This window comes from Triplophysa rosa, linkage group LG4 (genome assembly GCF_024868665.1).
Source record: "Triplophysa rosa linkage group LG4, Trosa_1v2, whole genome shotgun sequence".
Taxonomy (NCBI): Eukaryota; Metazoa; Chordata; class Actinopteri; order Cypriniformes; family Nemacheilidae; genus Triplophysa; species Triplophysa rosa.
Genome location: NC_079893.1, coordinates 23090434 through 23112298, shown reverse-complemented (window position 1 = coordinate 23112298; position 21865 = coordinate 23090434). Strand labels below are relative to the sequence as shown.

Here is a 21865-nt window from a genome sequence, read left to right as displayed (position 1 = left end):
CATAGGGCAATAGTATTTATTAATGCATTTAATGTTGCCACAGGTTTGTATAACATTACAGTGATCCAGTGGGAAACTTAAACTTATTACAGTTTGTATTATACCTAAATTAAACCTAACCTTTATTTTTACTGTGAGCTTTATTACTGCTACAATAAGTGGCACCAGCAGTACTTAGGACTATGTTTCACTTCTTATTATATATTTACAATTTATATATCAATATTCTTTGTTTTCAGTAGCACTTCACTGTCACAGTTATGAATGTGTTTGTGTTCCTAAATGTTCCTAAATAAAAGAAAATGTTCCTAAATAAATATTCTATGAAGTGTATATATGTTTTATGCATATAATTATATTATATATTCTTATATTTTTTAATAAATAAACATTTTGGGGAAAAAATGACCATAGACCGGCGAGGAACCATATATGGTAACTTCATTGACCTTGATTTTCAACATAAATTTTTTTTTTTTTTTTTAAGTCACAAAAGTTCAAAAGTCTTGTAATTACCTCCAATAATACTCCAGGGTTGAAAATTTTAATTTCTAAGTATTTCAACGAGTGCCCTATGAAGGGTTAATACCTCATGATTTGCTATGTATGTACAGTAAAATGCTTCACTGTCAAGATATGCAAATAATCTAATCTAAAACGCTAATTTATTTTGTGAAAATTCAAGAGAGGTATGTCACTTTTTTATCTGATGTATAACATTGTACCTTTCATAAAGTAAAACAGTCAATGCCTTTAAATGTAAATGCATTATAGACATTATGTAAGTATGTACGTAAATCAGCAGATGTTTCTAAAAGTTAATCAGCATGTTGTTCTGATCTTTAGTTTTCTTTTCACCACATAAGGTAAACAACTAAAATAAAGAGCAAAAGATACTTAGAGCACAACACAGAGTAGCCTCTGTTGGTTGTGGTAATTGTGGCAGGCATCAGTGTGGTTGTGTTTGCAGAGAGGTGCTTTATAGAAGTAAAACATGTACCCACATTTCCCGCCCCATCCACAGCCACCAGCTCCACCTCCTGAGAACAGCAGGAAGCATTATAGAAAGCTACAGTCACATTGATGCCATTCTCACTCATCGCAGGACTTATGCTGAGAGAACCGTTGCCAATGTTGATGGATACACTGGCTAAGCCTGAACCAATACCATCTGTCAGGTTGGCAGTGAGTTCCCATGATGCACTGTGGCACCCCACAGGGCAGTCAGCTTTAATGCTCACTACCTTACAGACAGGTCTGTAGACATCAGTTACCTGGATGGAAAACAAGAATAAATAATCAAGGTTGATAAGAGTGAAGGATAATTGTTTAAGATAAAATGTGGTAGTTATGGAAAGCAACATTTGCCATGTAACACAAGAAGCTATAACATTTGTCACAGCCTGGCTCAGGGTTGTGACAAAATAAAAGAAAGGATGCGGAATTATAGCCAAAAATATATATTGTCCCCCCCATAAAAACAGGATTCCTTTGGGGACACACAGTCACAAACATTTAATAGGACACCTCCATTTAAAGAAAATATATTTAGTATTAGTTCTTTCCGTTTTACCCCTAGCATCAGCTATTCCCCGAAGTTCCGCAACCGGTGCACCTAGGAAGCAATTTAAGAACTCAAAGAGAGCATACACAAAGGGAAAAACAATTACACTAAAGGCGCCCTAGAAAGCGCGTCCGCAACTATGTTTTCCGCCCCCTTCACAAAGCAAACGTTCTAACAATATGACTAAAAATAATGACCACCGAAATAGTCTTTGATTGGGACACTGCAAGGAATTTAAAAAAATAAGGGGATTATGGTCAGTGAAGACCACCACAGGAGCACTGTCACTGACATAAACATCAAAGTGTTTTAGAGCGAAAATCAAAGCTAAACTCTCTTTTTGGATCACAGAATAATTCCGCTGGTAGGAATTGAGTTTTTTCACAAATTTCACTTCGCAAGGTTGACGGTGAGCTTTGCCTCTGCCAGACGTGTAAAAAACGTCTGCATACGGTCTAAGTGAGAATCCCAGGTGTCCGAATAAATGACGACATCGTCAATGTACACAGCGCAACCTTCCAAATCACCAACAACCTGGATCATGAGACGCTGAAAGGTTGCAGGTGAATTTTGAAGCCCAAACGGCATTATTTTATAAGAATATAAACCTTTAGGAGTAATAAAGGCAGCAATCTCATGAGCCCTGGTAGATAAAGGGACTTGCCAGTAACCTTTAAGAAGGTCAAATTTAGTGACAAATCTAGCAGCCCCCACCCAGTCAATGCAGTCATCCATCCCTGGGAGGGGAAACAAATCCGGTTTAGTAACAGAGTTAACTTTACAAAAGTCAGTGCAAAAATGCACAGTACCGTCTGACTTAGGCACGAGTATACAGGGAGAAGCCCAACTAGAAAAACTGGGTTCCGCTATGTCATTTTCTAACATATATTCTATCTCCTCATCCATCTTTTTCTATTTTTCTACATTAACCCGATAGAACCTCTGTTTTGTTGGTTTAACGTCGCCAACCTCAATATCATGCTCTATCAGATGTGTGCGTGTGGGAGAAAGCTCTCCTGTTTTTGCCGAGTGGTTGATATCCTTAGGACAACATCATGTTGACCCTGGGACAACATTTAAATCAACCAATCAGATTTCAGCAATACCTTTACAGTTTATTTTAAGTTCCAACCAGGATTAGGTGCTTCTAGACCATTGTTTTTCACTAATCATTTCCTTATGATTTTAAGGGTAAGTTATGGTTAGGGTTGGGGTTTGGTTGTGGGCTTAGGTTTTATTTACAAAAAATGTTGTCCTTAGGTCAACAAAATATGTTGTCCTGAGGACATCCACCACTTGGCAAAATCAGGTCGAGCTGTGGGAGAATCAGAAAACAAACAAGGAAACTCATCAATCAGCTCTGTTACCTGCCGCGCACGCTCCACCGGCAAATGAGCCAACAACTTATCCAAGTTGGCCAAGGTCTCGGAGTTTTTAAAACAACTCATTGACATTTGCTCCATTACCCCAGGCACATCCTCTACTTCTACGCCGTCAGGTTGAATTAAAACGGTAGACCCAGCAACACATGCTGCATGAACCGGATCTGCGCTGGGTCATTCGTTGCATGTAATAGACTGCGGCGCACAAGCATGATAAGATTTTAACAGGTTAACGTGACAGAGCTGTGTGCTCTTCCTACGTTCGGGTGTTGAAATGATATAATTTTGCTCAGACAACTGTTTCACAATCGTATAGGGACCTGCAAACTTGGCCTGAAAAGGAGAACTAACTATAGGAAACAAGGCCAATACCTGGTCACCCGGACTAAACGTCCGGCGCTCCGCACTCCTGTCATACCACGATTTCATTTTCTCCTGCGACAACGCCAACTTTTGTTTTGCCAGCTCCCCTGCGGTATAAAGGCGATGACTGTGTTATATTTTTCCATAACATACCTCAGCCATGACAGTGAGCCGCAGTGTCACATAATTTGAGTCGGTGGACCCTGGATCTTCTGCCTCAATGGTGAGTGTGACATCAGTCCCAGACTCTGTGTTAGGGGGTGCGGTCAGTGTTACGGTTCCCTGCGTGCTTCCTCCTGCCTCCACATTCAGGGAGCTTGGGACAGACACGGTGAAGCTGCGGTCAGTCCTGGCTCGGATAGTGTAGTTTCCCCCTGATCCATTACTAGCCAAGATAAAGCTCAGACCGAAGGGGTTTGCAGGATCAATAGTGCCGTTTGACTGAGCCTAGAAGGGATAAATATGATCAATATCATTTCATTGATTTCAAAAATTGTTATAAAAGGTCTATTTTTTTCTATACGACTACTTGATAATAACAAGCAGGTTTGTCTGATTAGAGTTGGAGCCCTCATATGGGCAAACACTTGAACAGCACTACCCTATGATGTCATAGGTTTGCTGTGAGTCACTTTTCATGTCTATAATCTCACCGCAATGGCAACTCTTGAGCCTCTAAGATGAGTGGGTGACTGCCTCTGGAATCGGTCAGGTGAGGATGAATCATTCAATAGCCCTTTCAGGTGTATGACAAATGCACCCTCTGGGATTCTTTGTAAGTAAACCAGGAAGCCTGACCCACCCACAGATGTGACAGTTCCATTAACAGTATCTGATCCTGAAACTTCAGCTAATAACACATCAGTCACTGTGACCGAGTCTCCTCGGGTCACAGAAAGAAACAAAGTGGCATTCCGACCTGAGTAATTACAGCAGAAAACAACAGAGGACATTAAAGTCTATTTATGTCTTTTAATATCTCACTTATGATACTGAAATATAATTTAAAAAAGTAGATCTGAACCGTGACATTCATTTTCTTGATGAAGAATGCTTTTAGCAGGTTCATACACTACATGTATAATAATAATAATAATCAAGTAACATGATATAAAGATGGTTTGAATTTGTACCAATGAAAGGACGATTGTCTTTGGGTGTAAAGTCACCTCCCTCAGATTGCTCCACAAAATTAAAGAGAAAATCCACAGAACTCTGACCTTTATTTTTAAAAATGAAAGCGTAATTACTTTACAATACTTCAAAATCCATTTATAAAGCAGTTTGGATATTACAATATTGTGCTTCAAAAAAAAGGAAGACTACGACATAATAGTAAAATAACGGCAGATAAACACTCATACCAATGACTTTTATTGTGTAGGTGCTGGTGGAGTTAATGCTAATGCTCCATTCCCCTGTCTGAATATCAGAGTTAAGTTTAACTCTCCACAGATTGCCCACAGTCTGAATGCTACCCAGAGGACCATCTGTCACAGAACCTGACTGAGACACACCTGGGTGAAAGATGAAAAACGGATGACTTTTCACTGCAATGTCATTGACAATAAAGTGATGCAATTTGACATGCTTTTACCTGAAGTTTTAATAAACTTGTCAGGAATTGTGTCTTGCCAATTAATGTATGTACCATGTACAACCTAAAATCAATCTGCATGAAACATTCCCTAAATTTAGTCAACACTTAATGTTTTTGGATGAAATTTGCATTTCAAGTTTTATTTAAACTGGACAAATAGATTAAAGGCACAATGTGCCTTTTTCGCTGCTAGAGGTCGCAAAACAATAACAAAGGCGTGGTTTGCTGATGGGCATGTGGAATGATGAGGTGTCCTCTTCACTTCCACTGTCGATGGAAATCAATCCGACAGGCCTAACAAATGATGTTCATTGACATCATAGTGAAATAACGGGTTAGAAACTGATTGATTTCTTAAACACATATGGTGACTTACCTGTTGGGCTGTAGAAGGTAAAATTTGGGGAAACCCCAGTGATGTACACTGTCACATTGGACAAAGATGAATCCAACAGGAAAGAAAAGTTTTCTGCATTAGCTGGACTTCCTATCACCTGAAGTACTGTGACCTTCAAGAAACACATCAATGTTTCAATATTCTGCTGTTTCACAGTGCCAATATTACATTTATTCAATAAGAAATGGAACCGAAAACAAAACATTTCCACAACAAACAATTTTTTTTGTATTTCTTTAAGCAACATACCAGAGCTGAGATGGATGAATCCATAATGACTGCAGTGGCCTGAGACAGTGTACTCTTTGTGACCTCTATGGCCTGTCCACCAGAAGCATGGGCAAGGTCTCTGTACAACTGCATTTCTGACTGGGACATTGCTCTTGAGGAAACACGCTGAGATGCCAAAACGCCCCTTTTCCTACGGAATGAGAACGGGCTGGTCAGCATGAAAGAGACCTGGTTGGTGGAGAAAGAGATCAGAGTGAAATGAAGAAATACAATTACAGACATTTTCAGCATCACTTTACTCAAAGCTGAGAACTGGAGGATCAAAAGCATTTTGACTAAAGATTGTGTAGACACTCACTCGTGACTTGGTGCTTTCTATCATGGCCTTAATTGTGCTTAGTAAGTCAAAGTCTTTGGCAGCAGCATCAGTGAAAACAAAAATGTCTGAAGATGGAGGAGCACCTGCGAGCGCCATCTAGACATCCAAAAACAGGACTTTATACATGATTTATTGAGTGATTTACTTATTTTCACCATCAGTGTGAATATGTGTGAATCCAACAGTTAGGCCTACACATACACACCAGCAGTCCTGATAAGCACATCTCTGGGAGGTCACCACCACCAGACGCTGAAAGGGAATCGATTCTCTCTTTGAAAACATCTGCATTCTCAGTCCGTGTAAGAGGTCCAAAATCTGTACAAGATACACATACAGTACATTACTAGAGAACTGTAAAAAGTTATATTTCAATCAGCTACGTCACTCCAACATAAGAATCTTTATAAATGCATTATTTTTTCCTTTGAATAAAAAGTCTAAGACAAGGATGAAAACTTAAAACACAATTGGTTTACCTGGGTCATTAAAAGGGACTAGAATGTACTCCGAAGGCTCCTCTGATGTTCCTCTCCTGCTGTCTATAATACTGAAGGACACTCTCTTTGCCTCATCAATGTCATCAGACATACTGCCCGTGGTGTCAATCACAAAAGCCAGCACTGTGGTTTGACCGAGTCCCATTAATCTGAAAGAGACACAGTCAGGTTCACCCTCTGCCCAGTTCCAGTTTCCAACATTTTGAAAAAGTCTGCAGCATTCATCTGATATTCCATTTTTTTTTAACTTTAGACATACCAAAGGCTGCCAGAAAGAATGTAAACCCATAAAGAAGATTCGTTCTGCTGAAAAATCGACGTGGCATTTAGAGGATTTTGCTAACAAAGTGGCATTTCTGAATGGCGTGATTAAGCAGATTTAAAGCGAAGGTATTTGATGAACATGGATACATGCTGAAAGCATTTGGTCAATATCATTATCTTATTTTTGATGAAGGTGGTGTTAAGAGGCTTTTGCATCTGAGCTCCTCAAAAATATATTGAAAAATTGTGTAGAATTAAATGTTCCATACCGAAGGAAGGCTTGGTTGCCTGTGGCTAGTCGAATGTCCTCTAGTAGTTCCATGGTAGCCTTGGTGGCCAAATCAGCAGCACGGTGGTGATAGATGCCATGATTTGAGCTGATATCATCCTTATTGATACCTCCAGTAGGTGCTGTTGAACTGGTCCTGTCAAAAAAGCCACCATGGCTACACTTACCTGAGAACAACATGTGTACAAACATGTGTAAGGAAAAAAGCAGAGGTGACAAAGTACTACTACTTTGATGAAATTGTACTTGAGTACAAGTAAAGTTACGAAAAAATCTACTCAAGTAAAAGTAAAAAAAGTACTCAAAGTAAACGTTACTTAGTTACTTTTTACTGTAAAAGCCTCTACTGTTTTGTGCAAAAGGAAAAGGGATCATTAAAGGAACACCTTTACAAAATAATGTGCAATTACAAAATAAAATATGTCGACACACAACATTAAAACATAGGGTCATTTAGTGTCAACTGACCCAGCTGCAGCTATCTACTTTACTTCTATTTGAGTGTGTGTGTGTGTGTGTGTGTGTGTGTGTGTGTGTGTGTGTGTGTGTGTGTGTGTGTGTGTGTGTGTGTGTGTGTGTGTGTGTGTGTGTTGTGTGTGTGTGTGTGTGTGTGTGTGTGTGTGTGTGTGTGTGTGTGTGTGTGTGTGTGTGTGTGTGTGTGTGTGTGTGTGTGTGCGTGTGTGCCTGTGTGCGTGTGTGTTTGTGTGAAGCTGCTTTGCAAAAATGCAAAATTGTGAAAAGCAGAACAGAAACTAGATGAGGAAAAAGTTTGTGAACAAACTTTATGTTGGCTTGAGAAAGCCTATAGTCTAGAAGCTTAAAATAGTGTAGAGTGGAAGAAATAAAAGTTTAAAATATGTATTGGAAGAAATGTAGACTGCAATAGAATTACTGTGTCTGACTGTGCGTTCAGACCGCCAGCTATACTGTGTCGCTAGTCTCTTGCTACAAGGTCTTTAGAAGGCGTTCCTAGCTTTGGTTGCTCTAGTAACGTTAATAAACAAACCCTGCAGTAACTGACGAGAGACGATCATAAATTGCCCTTGAGTCTATGGGATTTTTGGGAAGTTCAGAAGAGAAACATCAGATTGTTGGCTTTCTCAAGTCAGCATAATAAATGTGAAGAAAACTGACTCTCCTAAAAAATAAAACACTTCAAACAATACAACCATTCAAATGTGAATTCTGTATGCCACCTTTCTTTTCCTCACCAGCAAACACCAACAATAGTCATAGTGCCTATTTTTTATACATTTAAGGGGTCATGTGACATTGCTAAAACAAATATTATCGTTTGTTTAAGATATAATGTAATGTGTATACCAGAGGTGTAAAGAGTACCTGAAAACCATACTTAAGTAAAAGAACAGATACCTTGCAGCGAAAATTACTCCATTACAAGTTAGAAGTCACCAATTCCAAAACGACTTCAGTAAAAGTCTTTCGAGTATCTGATTTTAACAGTACTTGAGTATTTTACTCATACTGAATGTAGGCACAAAGCAGCACTAGTCCTCAACACTTAAGAGACATGTCAGTGAAAAACAAGAAACAGTTGATTCGTGAGGAGAGCAATCGCATTTATTTTCTTAAATCATAATAAGACTGAACACCTCAAAATTGCAACAAATCATGGCCGACACCATAACCTACTGTACGTCTATTACAAACACCCAAGTCTCATTTAAGCTCAAGTACTCATAAGTAAACCAAACTCCTTCAAAAAGGTCTCTTCAATATAACAGATAAATAAAATAATGTTAAGTAAAATCAAAAAGTCAAAGCCTTTTTGCACTGGACATGCTGGTTTTGGCCTCATCGCCAGCTGCAGTCATGTCCTAATTTTACATATAAACCGCCAGCGATTGACAACTACCTGATACTGCACTCGTATTCACATAAAGAAGCCATGTTGACAAGTTTTAGTAAATTAGGGCAAAATCCACAAGATTATAGTACCTGCAATGCCCTGTAAATGGCAATATTAATTCTTCTGTAGCAAAAATAAACTGCTGCAAAAAAGATAGGTGCCATGCAAAATGTAATGTGTAATTGCATTAGTCATTACAAATGTAGTGGAGTAAAGAGTACATATACTTGTTCAAAAATGTAGTCAAGTAGAGAGTAAAAGTTGCTAATATCTTTAATACTCAGTACAACTACAAAGTAGCCAAGAAGATACTTAAGTACAGTAACTAATTACATTTACTCCAATACTATACACGATTTAAGTTTAAAAACGCTGTATTTTCCACATACTGTGCAAAATTTTGTATCTCCTCTTTTCCCCGCAAAGAACTCATGGCTCTGAAAAGCGAGGTGTGCTATGATTGGCCAGTTAACCAGTGCGTAGTGATTGGTCGAATACTGAAAGCGTGTGACGGAAATGTAATGCCTCTTAATATATTTGGAACATCAGGTTCCAAAGCAATAGTACTGACACGTACGCCCACCTTACTTGCGTATACATTTGGGCGGTCTTAGTAAAATCATACCACGAACTGACATAGATTTGTGGGGGTGTGGTTACACTAAACATTTCAGGCAGGTCTGGGTGAGCATTCACTTTTAGATAGAATGTATATTTTGTTCCGACACTTTAATTTATGCAATTTTACGTGTCTAATACATGCATGGGCAGCTAATAACACACCAAAGACACAGAAAAACACATATTCGCGCCATATGACCCCTTTAAGATGGGTTACAAGTGCACTGCAACCAATAAAGATTTTTTTTTGTCTTGTTTTGCCGAAATATCACAGAATCATATAGCAGAAATATTATCTAAACAATTAGTAAATCAACATACATTTTCTTCAGAAGCAAAACTAAGCCTTAAAAAGATTTTAAGCCTTGTTTTCTTAATAATTTATCAATGGTACACACTGCTCGGACAGTTACGTTGTGGCAACAAATCCAGGAATTTCACTTTTCCAGTTGTCATAACGTAACTGGTTATGTTACCACAACGAAAATTTGGTCGTCAGATTACGTTTCAATCACATGATATGGTTAGCTGGGTCAGAGCTTCACAACGCGCTCTCGCGGTGTTGCCATGTTTACATATTTTTAGGAGTTTCGCATTTGTTGTTTAATCTTTTCTTATGAAGCTGCAGATACATTATATAGTTAATAAAGTGCCGAGGTGGAAAGTAACGAATTACATTTACTGCGTTACTGTATTGAGCAGGTTTTTTATGGAGTTTACATAGACCCAAAACTCACGCGAATGGAATCTGCACGCGTGATGCAAACTCGCATAATGACAACCACGTGCGGAAAGCTGCTCCGTGAGGGCGCATTTAAACTCTGTGAGTGAGCAGAACAGTATCCGCAAGCGGAAAAGAATCCTCGCGTGGGCGCATTTCTGCTCCGCAAGCAGAAATTTGACGAGCGCGCGCAATTCTCTCTATGCTCTCGCAACTGCTCAACACTTGCTCGCTCGTTGAGTTGACTTCTGAGACTTTGGAGGCGGGACAATGGAAGATGTCTCCGCTCATTTGATTTAACATGCACTCACCTACATGCAGTCACCTAGATTACATGTCTTACTACCGAATGATTAGTGTATTACCTTGCCTTAGCTATGTGTTAGTATTTTAACAAGTTACATTTAGATTTCTTACATCTGTCAACAAAAATTATGCTATAGCAGTTAAACTTACATACTGTATCATGTATGACCTATTTAAAACATACTATAATAATATAATTAAATGTCTCCTGTAGTCATTAAATTTGAGTTATCTAATATCTGTTTACTGGCATAGCCCATTTTAATATTTTCAAAACAAATAAAGCAAAACAAATAAATTATTTAAATAAAATTTTAGAGAGTACATCATATTGTAGCCTAATTTATAAATAACTTGTGCTTTGAGTTATACTGTTGTAGCCATTTATTAATTCTCATTTTATAACAATTTCATGAAAATTATTAACAATACAAAAGCAATTATGAATACACATACCAAACTATTTATTTCTAACTTCCTGTCAAGATGCCAAATATGTACAGTATATCCAAAGCCAAGGGCATACATAACACTGTAACCCAAGTTTAAAAACGGAAAAAAGTATCGTGTTATGCCCAATTAAGACGTCTGTACAACGGGTAACATACAGGTCGGAGACTGTAGGTGCATGTTACAAGTGACCAATCAAAGGATCGGAGAAGTCTGCCATTGTCCCACCTCCAAAGTCTCAGAAGTCAATTCGACGAGCGAGAAAGTGTTGAGCAGTTGCGATATGGCGTTATTATAATGACAAATGTTGCGAGCGCATTATTACAAGGCGAGAGCGCATTCTTGTAATACGAGCGCGCAAATCTCTCATCTCGCACGCCGATTTCCTTTGCTCATGCACAAAACTGGACGCGCGCTTTCAATTATACGCTGCTCTCTTATGAATTTTCTCTCCTCTCGCTCAGTGAGTGTGTGCGCACTCAAAATGCGTGCCGTGCATCCACGAATCCTTTGGTACTCTTGCTCTCGAGAGGTTTTCCTGTGTGTTCCAGGCATTATAGGCTGTCAAAAGTAGTCAACCAATCAGGGATAGGCTTCCATGGCAGGCCAATGAAAACGCGACCCTTTTACATGGCATCTTATTGGTTGACAGTGACTCAACGTATTCAACGAAGCAATTGTCAATTATCAATTGTCTTCAGCAGTCAGAGTTCGATGGGCTTTCACCTTTAGGAGGTGCACTACCGAAGTCTAACTTCTCCGTCTCCATCGCTCTTCTGGTATTGGCGCAAATTCATACTCGCGCCCATCATTCACTGGAATAAGTTCCGGTCGCGTTTTTTTTTTCGTGCAATGTTTTCTTTGTCTTTTTTACTCAGTTACGGATGTGATTTTAAATATAACGACATAACTTCACACAAATCATACTGAAGTAAAAGTACAATTACAGATTTTAAAAGCTAAAATGCACAAGTACACAAAAAACCTACTCAATACAGTAACGCAAGTAAATTTATTTCGTAACTTTCCACATCTGGAAAAATATATGAGTGTATGATGATGGAAAGGAAATGTGAGCTTACCCCAAAACTATCTTTTTTTACCTGCAGGTTTTGTGGAGGAGGAAATGCTAAAATATCCCGAGGTAAGTTTCTTCTGCTGCAGTATTTCTGGGAGAATGTTTTCACCACAGTTTTGCCCAATGCAGTTTCTGCATGTCTGTGTATTGGGACCTAAACAAATGATACATATTATTATACATGAAACATATATAATGTTTAAATATTATACAGGTTTCCACCCACTTGTTAACTGGGTTTGCCCAATTTCCAATTGTTATATCTGATTAAGAAATTTAAATGAATTATACAGTAGGGGTAAAACCTTTTACTCCCTCTCGAATTATACATAAACTACCTTGGAACTGTATTTTGTTTCATTATACCTGCAAGGTTGTTGAGGGGTAGGTCAGGTCTGATCAGGTTGCTAAAAGGAGCAGCGAATCCCATTTCCACCCAGTTACTATGGCTATAGAAATCCTGCCCACAAACACATACAGAACATATTCTAAATATATTGATATCTATCAACAGTGTTTTCTAGGAAAAAATATTTATCAAAGATATATTCTTATAATGTATTAAGTTAACTATTAAAAGCTAATCAGACGGATTCAGTTTTACATTGTAGAATTCTCCTTAAAAAAAATCCAAATGTAAATACTTTCTCACAATTTACGCACCATCATGGCATCCCATATGTATATGACTTGAACACAAATGCTAAATCCTGTAAACTGACATATAATATTTTAAGAACCACTGAGGTTAAAAGTTAAACATGATGCCATGTTCAAAGTTAAAGCTTGGATATGCTTGTTTTGGTTTCAAGAGATATTATCCCCCTATTAGCCATATTTACCCACATATTGCATCCATTGTTTACCTCATTTCTGAGTCGGTTTGGATAAAAGCGTCTGCTAAATGACTAAATGTAAATATTAGACATTTGGATTACAGTTATTTTGTGATGGGTAGATTATATGTGATTTTGTGTGATATGTGTTCACCTTATTTTCAGTCCCATATAAGATGATTTATAAGGCATATTAAAGGGGTCATATGGCGCGAACACATGTTTTTCTGTGTCTTTGGTGTGTTATAAGTTGCCCATGCATGTATTAGACACGTAAATTTCAAAAATTAAAGTGTTGGAACAAAAGATGCATTCTATCTAAAAGCGAATGCACACACAGACCTGCCTGAAATGCCTCGAGTAACTACACCCCTACAAATCTACATCATTTCATGGTATGAGTTGACTAAGACCGCCCAAATGTATACGCAAGTAAGGTGTGCTGCCTGTCAGTACAATTGCTTTGGAACCTGATGTTCCACGGTATGTGGAAAATACAGCGTTTTTTAACCTTAAATCGTGTATACACATTGCATTACATCTAAAACAAACGATAATATTCGTTTTAGCCGTGTCATTTGACCCCTTTAATATAAAATTATTCATTTGTGCTCAACTTAAAAGACGAAATACATGGCATGGCATGTGTATGAGAAAAGTAGAATTTTCTTTTTTTTTGGCTGAACTTTTCCTTTAAAGGGGTGGTCTAGAGGGTTTTAACTTTTTTTTTTTAACTTTATTTAGTGTGTAATGTGTCTGTTTAAGCGTAAACTACATCTGCAAAGTTACAATGCTCCAAGTTCACTGCAAAGGGACATATTTTCTTAAACAGAAATTGCTTTTTAAGGACTATGAACGACTCGTTGGGACTACAACAAGCTTATTTAAAGTGTAAAAATAATAAATATTTTTAATATTAAAATTTTAATATTTTTAATAAAATAATTACATGAAAAAAAGAGTGTTAAGAGAGGAGTATTATCTCTTTGTACTTGTAGAGTGTGACATAAAGCCCCCAGTGTGACACGAGCAGAGATGTAGCTGCCCCGCTGTGTGCTGGCTTTAACTGCAGCCACGCCCTGAGTGATGAGGTCACGCCCCTCTCCAAAAGCCTCATTGTCTATATGATGCTTTGCACTCAGCATAAACTGTAAATCAATGGCAGCATTGCTGAGATAAGTCTCTGCAATAGCTAAATGAAACCTTATGGCAGACAAGACAGATGACGAAGCAGGTGATCTTGAGCAGGCCTTTTGAACAGCAGATGCAGTCAGTGTGTTGTCAATCTAGAGATGAGAAACAACATTTAACATCATGTCTATAATGTCATGTTTTAATTCTGTATAACTTGCAACCATTTGGTTAATTTTCAAATTAAGAATGCAATAGTTGGAGACATTTGTACAATTAGGTTTGAATTAGTATTTTAGTTAACATGAACTAACAATGACATGTAAAAGTCTTAAAAGGATCTAGAAATTCTGTCATCATTTGCATTTCTATATTTATTTCTTTTATGCTGAACACAGGGGAAGAAACTTTGAATAATGTTTTCTTTTCCAATTATGGAAGTCAATGCTGTGCCAGCTTGGTTACAAACATTCTTCAAAATGTCTTCCTTTGTGTTCAGCTGAATGAAGAACAGCTTTAGGGTGAGTAGTCTAAACGATGACAGAATTTTATTTTTTGGGTGAAATATAAAAAACTATGCAGGAAATGAAATGCTCATTGTTAGCTTATGTAAGCTATTAACTGATATTAACGAAAAAAGCCTTTTAGAGTTACCGACAAAATAAATGTATGCTATCTAATTCTACATAAGATATTTACTCTGATAAGGTACAGGTATAGATAAAATTGTCCTTACAGTCAGTGTAAAGTCTTGTCCCTGAGCAGTTGCTATGTCACGGCACACTTCTGCCGTCTTGTGAAGTATAGCCACATGAGTGATTTCTCGATGTGTGAAAGAGCCAGGAGAAAAGAGTGGCTTGAATGCCGCTGTCCGAGGCGTAGAAAGGGTCTCCCAAAGGAGAAACACAGCCAGTACAACCAGTGAAACCATGAGTGCCCAGTGGTACAATAGGAAAATCCACTGAATAAGTACTGTATTCAGCACCTGCAAATACACATGACTTGGTCATGAGTCTGATAAGGTTAATAAACAGCTATAAAAGGGAGAATGTGTGTGAGAAATAGAATGACTCATCAATTAAGAAGAAAGAAAATCTACAGGTGTTTGATAACTAAACATTATTTACAATTATCAAACTATTAATCTTGTAGCCTTTGTATTTAATAGAGAAATATCTCAGGAAATATGACATATGACAAATGCATTTCATTACCTTTCCACAGACTTTGTGTGTATATCTTAAGCACAGCCACTGTAAGTATATTTATACATCTCAACACGCTTGATTAATGCCAACATAACAATCTAGTGACATGACAAAATAAAATAGAGGTTGCATAAATTATAATCTTTATGGTAAGTCTTTATGGTAAGAAATACTTCATTATTAACAACAATTGTTCATTGTACTATTTCCCGTATCATGTTTGTTTGGTCAAACAAACTGAACTTGCCTCTGTTTCCTTGACAGTATCATGACCTTTATTAATGTTGTGAAATACAATAACGCACAACATAGCGACCAAAACTGACATCTCTACCCTATATTCAAATATATTATTAAAGTTGTATTTTTAGGTTTGACAAATAATAAACAAATGCTTAAAGCTCACTGACTATGCACCCAGAAGAATGGCTTTTTAATTAAAAACTAAAGTGGATTAACAAAATATTAATAACTTATACATCTGTAGTCCATGTATTTGTGTATTTTTGGAAACATGTTTTCCATGCATTTTGTTTAGTAGAATAAAATACATATGACCTGAAACACTGTAGTTTGCCTTTTTTTCATCCAGAGTGAGTAAAGGGTTCGCAAAATCACTCTGGACCCCTCACACCCAGCACACTTTCTATTTGAACTTCTGCCGTCTGGCCGGTGCTACAGACCACAAAGAACCAAAATCGCCAGAAATAAGAAAAGTTTCTTTCCTCAGGCAATCTACCTCATGAACAGTTAAATGTTCTCCCCCACTGTACAATAAAATATGTGAAATACCAAGTACTTATACTTATATCTATTTATTTATTTATTTACTTTCCCCTTGGAAATCGCAGCGACCAACCTGTGGCCGGACATGGTTCTGTGGTCCAGCTCCAGAAGGACAGTCCTCATAGTTGAGTTGAGAAGAGGCCATTAACGAAGCATTTGAAAGGAAGAATCTCCGGTATGCCAACTTGGCAGCGGAGTCTGAAGATCGGGGATGGACAGCGAAAGTGTTCCCGGTGGAAGTGGGCTGCAGGGGCTTTGTTTCCAATTCCACTACAAAGCTATAAGAAAGTGGGGATCAGAGGACAGGCCCAATGGACAGTAGTCAAAGAACTTGCCACTGTTGCTGAGAGAAGCAGCCACTGGCTGTGGTTGAACAGAAGGGCGCAATATGGGCTGCCAAGTGACCACGTAATAAAATGGTGTTTTGTGTTGTATTGTTATGCCATACAGGACCAGGGGCACTGAGCTTGCATTAACATTAACGTTGTGGGTAGTCGTGGCCTAATGGTTAGAGAGTCGGACTCGTGACCAGAAGGTTGCCGGTTCGATTCTCAGGGCCAGCGGGTAAAGACTGAGGTGCCTTTGAGCTGCAGTGATAGCTGCCCACTGCTTCTGGTGTATATGTGTTCACGACTTGCACGCTCGTGCGTGAGTTCACTACTCACTGGATGGGTAAAATGTATTTATATAATCATTTATCCCCTAAACACCATCGGATGCCTACCCGACGAAACCTCAGACCTCCTTTCCTCTATTCATATTCTTGACTGCTTCCCCCTGTCATGCATTAGGCGTGGGAAATGTCCTATTGGGCAATTCAACTGTGCTGAAATAGTGGGATTATAACACCTAGTCCTATTTATTATACTTAGGCTACTGTTTGAATGTTTACAATTCCCTCACATAATTTGTATATAGTACATCTGTACATACAATATACACTGTTACTCTGTTGCTCTTTTGTCATATATTGTCTTTTGTGTACTGTCTTTACATATTTATTTTTCACTTTTTTGTTACATGTCTTGTCACTTTCAACTGCACTGGAAGCTTCTGTCACTAAGACAAATTCCTTGTGTGTGTAAAGCACACTTGGCAATAAAGCTTTTTCTGATTCTTTTTCTGATTCTGATAATTTGGTCAAATAATTAACCGGGATTAATGTTTTACCCATTTTGTACAATATACCTCATATTTTGATTGTTTAATCAAATCTGAGGGGTTAATATTGGACAAAAATTGTGCAGATATCCCCTTGGGACAACAGAATTCTTTTACGGATGACTAACATTGACCTCCTGCATGTTCTGTACCTTCATGCACTATTAAACAGGAATTGAACGCATCATTCTGCATGGTGCCGTTGTGTGCTATAAGGTGTGACTATTGTAATTTTTTCAACAAGCTCTAGCATGATAAATACTGTAAGTGTCTTCGAAATCTCCCAGGGGTGCATTTTAAATGTTCTGGCAAAAGTGAAGGCCATAACAATTTTAAAGCAAAATTAAAACAAAACAGTGCAGATGTCTACAGAAAGTTATATAGATGAATGCACAAAGATATAGGGAACTTTTAATGCTTTGATTTGCAAAGGTTGAAAACAGTATCACATCACAGCGATAAAACTCACAATGTGTGCATATAATATAGGACTAACATGAGGTGAGTAGATGAACACTTTACCTAGTATCTTTACCTATACTGTAATTTAATATATGTAATATGAACATGTGTTTTACTATATACAGCAGGGGTCGGCAACAGGCGGCCCGCCGGCCACAACTGGCCAGCCAGCAATAATATCTTTTTGGTTTCTACCTACGCCTCGGCTCTCCACTCCATCCCGGATATAAAAAAGTGGACCGTCCTAAGCCTAAGGCTGGCTCTATCCAACACCGACGTCCCATTCACAAGAAAGGCGACCAAAGCTGAGCTTTACAGTCTGTACACCTCCAGCCAGCAAGGGTCACCTCCCCCCAAATCCACTCCGACGCCGAAAACTGGCGACAAGACCAGCCGAGCCCACAGCGGCATTTCTCCATGACATGAGGAAATGGTCACTCTAGACACCACGAGAAAAAGGCGCCGGTCCTCAAACCACAAAGGCAGGCCTTCTGCCAGCCTATGCCGCGCCCCGGACCTCGCTGATGTCAGCCGCCAGCCATCTACTGTATCTTCAGAGTCCAACACCTCTCCCAGCGCCACGCCGGTCCACAGCCGCCTAGGCAGCGCGAGCACCTGCTAGCCAGCCTTTACTTTTGCTACACAACCTATCCAACCTATCAGCTATTCTCTTTTCCCCCCTGGTCACTGGCCTACAGCCCCAATACCAACAGATAGTGTGAGGCTGCCTCCACTATCGGCACAGGCATAGGCCTACCTTCCACTAATTTTCCTATTGCCACAGGCTCCGGAGCCACCCAATGCGTGAAGCTGCCTCCGTACGCGGCTCCGGCAGCCGCCCCCTTTCCCCCCCACACTCTATCCAGCTCCCGCTTTAGATTCACCCTCCACTCCGCTACACCAATGGCCATCCCACCGAACGCTCCAGCCTTGGAACCTCCTCCCATAGCCAACAGCGTCATGGACCAGATTCTAGCAGGTGCGAACGTCAATCTTTTTTCCCTCTTGTCTCTCATCCCACCGCCACCCACCGACCGACAAATCAATTGTGGCGATTTTTCAGTCACCTTAAAGAACACAGCACGTTTATTATCATTCACGGAGTTCACAATCGCTTTCACCAGATACACAGAAATAATATGCACCGTTTTCCCACACAGGAGACCAGAGCTCGGTGACTGATGCGAGAGCTCGCGCTGTCCTACGGAGGCACTCACTTCTACACATACCACAAGATATTCTCAGCTAAATGCGCAATCAGGGTCGCCCAGTGGAACCAATGTCCCTACTGGGGGGCCCTAGACACCGAGCTACACAACAGAATTTTCCTAGGCTGCCACCAAAGCATGTCCTTCAATTAACCCCTCCATTCCTCCCTGCCCAGAGCCGCAGCAGCCAAAATCCACCAGCTACGTCCCTCGCACAATGACCACCCATCCTGCACCACAAGCCAACTACCGTCACCACACCAATAACCAGGTTTGCATGAGCTTTAATCACAGCAGGTGCACCAGGCAGCAATGCTGCTACATGCACATTTGTGATTTTTGTGGTGGCGCTCACACCCGCTTTATATGTCCTGTGCACAAATCTGCAAATAAAAATTCCAAATATTATCCATCGACTCCAGTGAATGTTTCCCTCCTATCTCTTGAATTGACTTTACAGAGTTCCTATTGTCCGGTCTCACACACGGCTTTAATCCCGGCGTCGAAAGCCTCCCAACCGAGAGCATCATCTGCGCTAATCTCCAGTCCACGCTCACCGAACCAGAGACAGTCGACCGCCTAATCAAAAACGAAATCGATACGAAATTCATGATCGGCCCATTTTCCGAACCCCCCTTCGGTGTTTTCCGTATCAGTCTTATAGGCGTTGCTACCAGAAATTTTTCTGGTAGAAAACGCTTAATAATCGACCTCTCATCACCGCATAACTCCGCATTTCCAAGCATTAACAGCCTTACTCCGCTTGACGAATATTCTCTCCACTACCACGACATCGACCAAGCCATAACCCTGATTAAAGAAGCAGGTCGCGACGCTTGGTTAGCCAAAAGTCGATATCACATCCGCCTTTAAAATAATGCCCATCCACCCCGATTTTTGGCATTTATTCGGCATACGCTGGAACAAAAAAATCTATTTCTCCGTCCGCCTGACTTTTGGCTGCAGAAGCAGCCCAAAAATCTTCAACATGCTACCAGAAGCGATCTGCTGGATTTTATCCAACAACTATGCAATCCCGCACATTATTCACCTGCTAGACGATTTTTTAATCATATCTTCCCCCAACTCTATTCCAGCCGCGCACCTCTTAACAGTCCAAAAGTTTTTCTCCGAGCTCGGGATTCCTCTCGCACAAGAGAAAACCATGGGACCAAGCACATCCATTGAATTTCTAGGCGTCAATTCAGATTCATCTAAATTCCAGGCTTCTCTCCCCAAAGAGAAAATTGACAGAATCATTCTGGCCGCCACCTCCCTCGTAGACAATCCTAACTGCTCCAAACGCGAGTTGCTGTCTATTCTCGGCCACCTAAATTTCGCCATACGCATCATACCGCAAGGCCGCCTTTCATCTCTTCTCTCTTGCACGTCTTCCGTCCACGCAGTTGAGGACCGGATATCCCTGACCGACTCGTGCCGCAACAAGTTGAGTTTGTGGATAACTTTCCTGAAACAATGGAACGGACTCTTTTTTTTTACAACGACATGGTTTCGTGCCCAGACGATATCCAATTATTTACAGACGCTGCTCCATCTGTCGGTTTCGGAGGGTATTACCAAGGTCGCTGGTTCGCATCCACGTGGCCCCCCTCAGCTGTTAATTCTCCCTCAGTCTTCCTCGTCCTCGGCACTGTTCGAGCTATTCCCATTGGTAATCGCAGCCTTTCTGTGGGGGAAAGAATGGTCAACCAACAGCATCACAGTTCACTGCGATAATGCAGCAGCCGTGCAATGCATCAATAATGGATGTTCCCTTTCCCCCGCACTTAAGCCTTTGATAAGACGACTAATTTGGATATCAGCATGCGACCGATTTATCTTAACCGCAAAACACATTCGCTGGTCAAAAAAACAAATAGCTCACTCTCTCTCCCGTTTTGCTTTTCAGAAGTTCAGTCGGCTGGCACCAGAAGCGGACCAACTCCCCATCCCAGTACCTCCCTATTCGGAACTAATATTCCCCTAAACCACCCGCTGAAGCCCCTCCTCGACGTCTCTCTCAACCATATCATGCACTCCGTCTCCCCGAGGACCCTACAATCGTACCTCACAGCTTGGAAATGCTTCAAATCTTTCCACGCAAGATACATCCTAACATTCCCAGATTTTTCAATGCTAGCCATCACTTCATTCATCTCTCACCTAAACACTTCAAAAAACCTCCAAGCCAGTTCCATTAAAGGATACCTAAGCGGATTACAATTTTTCCACAAACTCATATTCGGATCACTTTCACCCCAAATAGCCAGTTCACAGACCTCCATGCTCATCAAAGGCATTCAAATAGCCCATCCCTCCCGCCCGGACCCCAGAAAACCCATAATACTTGAAATCCTAACTAAATGCATTAACACTCTCTGCCGAGGCTACCACTCCATCCACACCACCCGCAAACTCGAGGCTATGTTCACATAGCTTTCTTCGGTTTCCTTAGATGTTCAGAACTCACCATCACATGAGTTAGGGATAGTTCTCCCAAAAATGAAAATTCTGTCATAATGTATTCTCCCTCTTGTCATTTCAAACCTGTGTGACTTTCTTTCTTCTACAGAACACAAAAGAAGATATTTCGAACAATGTTGTTAACAGAAAACCGATGGTCCCCATTGACCTGCACTGGTTTTGTATCCATACAATAGAAGTCAATGGGGACCAACGTTTTTGGTTACCGACATTCTTTAAAATATCTTTTGTGTTTTGCAGAATAAGAGACGCAGGTTTAAAATGACAAGAGGGTAATATGAAAGGTATAATACTGTACACGGTGTCTATCATTTTATGATTATAAAATATTCAGAAACGTACTTGCTATTTTGGTGAGAGGAATGTCCAGTTTGATCAGGGCTGTATATGGATCAGTGTATCCCAATTCCACCCAGTCACTGTGGCTATAAAAATCCTCCATGCAAAAACAAATCCTCTCAATCATTGTTACATATTTTTTTCTCTCAGTTCATCCAAAGTACAGTATGCAGTAAAACAACATCCTTTTACATAATAACATCTGTAACAAGTAATAACTACCTGAAAGGTATGA

General features: G+C 39.8%; 1 protein-coding gene across 1 annotated transcript; it reads right to left on the bottom strand.

Moving 5' to 3' along the window:
• Positions 1-331: 331 nt before the first annotated feature.
• On the bottom strand, positions 332-14913 carry vwa10.2 (von Willebrand factor A domain containing 10, tandem duplicate 2). Its single transcript, XM_057330673.1, has 15 exons — positions 14719-14913; positions 13844-14137; positions 12382-12475; positions 12041-12169; positions 6950-7136; positions 6396-6565; positions 6122-6234; positions 5896-6012; positions 5556-5765; positions 5286-5418; positions 4674-4826; positions 4443-4529; positions 3963-4228; positions 3463-3756; positions 332-1274 (listed from the first exon to the last, which is right to left on the bottom strand). The coding sequence occupies exons 1-15, from the start codon at positions 14911-14913 to the stop codon at positions 855-857; spliced, it is 2862 nt and encodes a 953-aa protein (XP_057186656.1). The 3' UTR covers positions 332-854.
• Positions 14914-21865: the final 6952 nt, after the last annotated feature.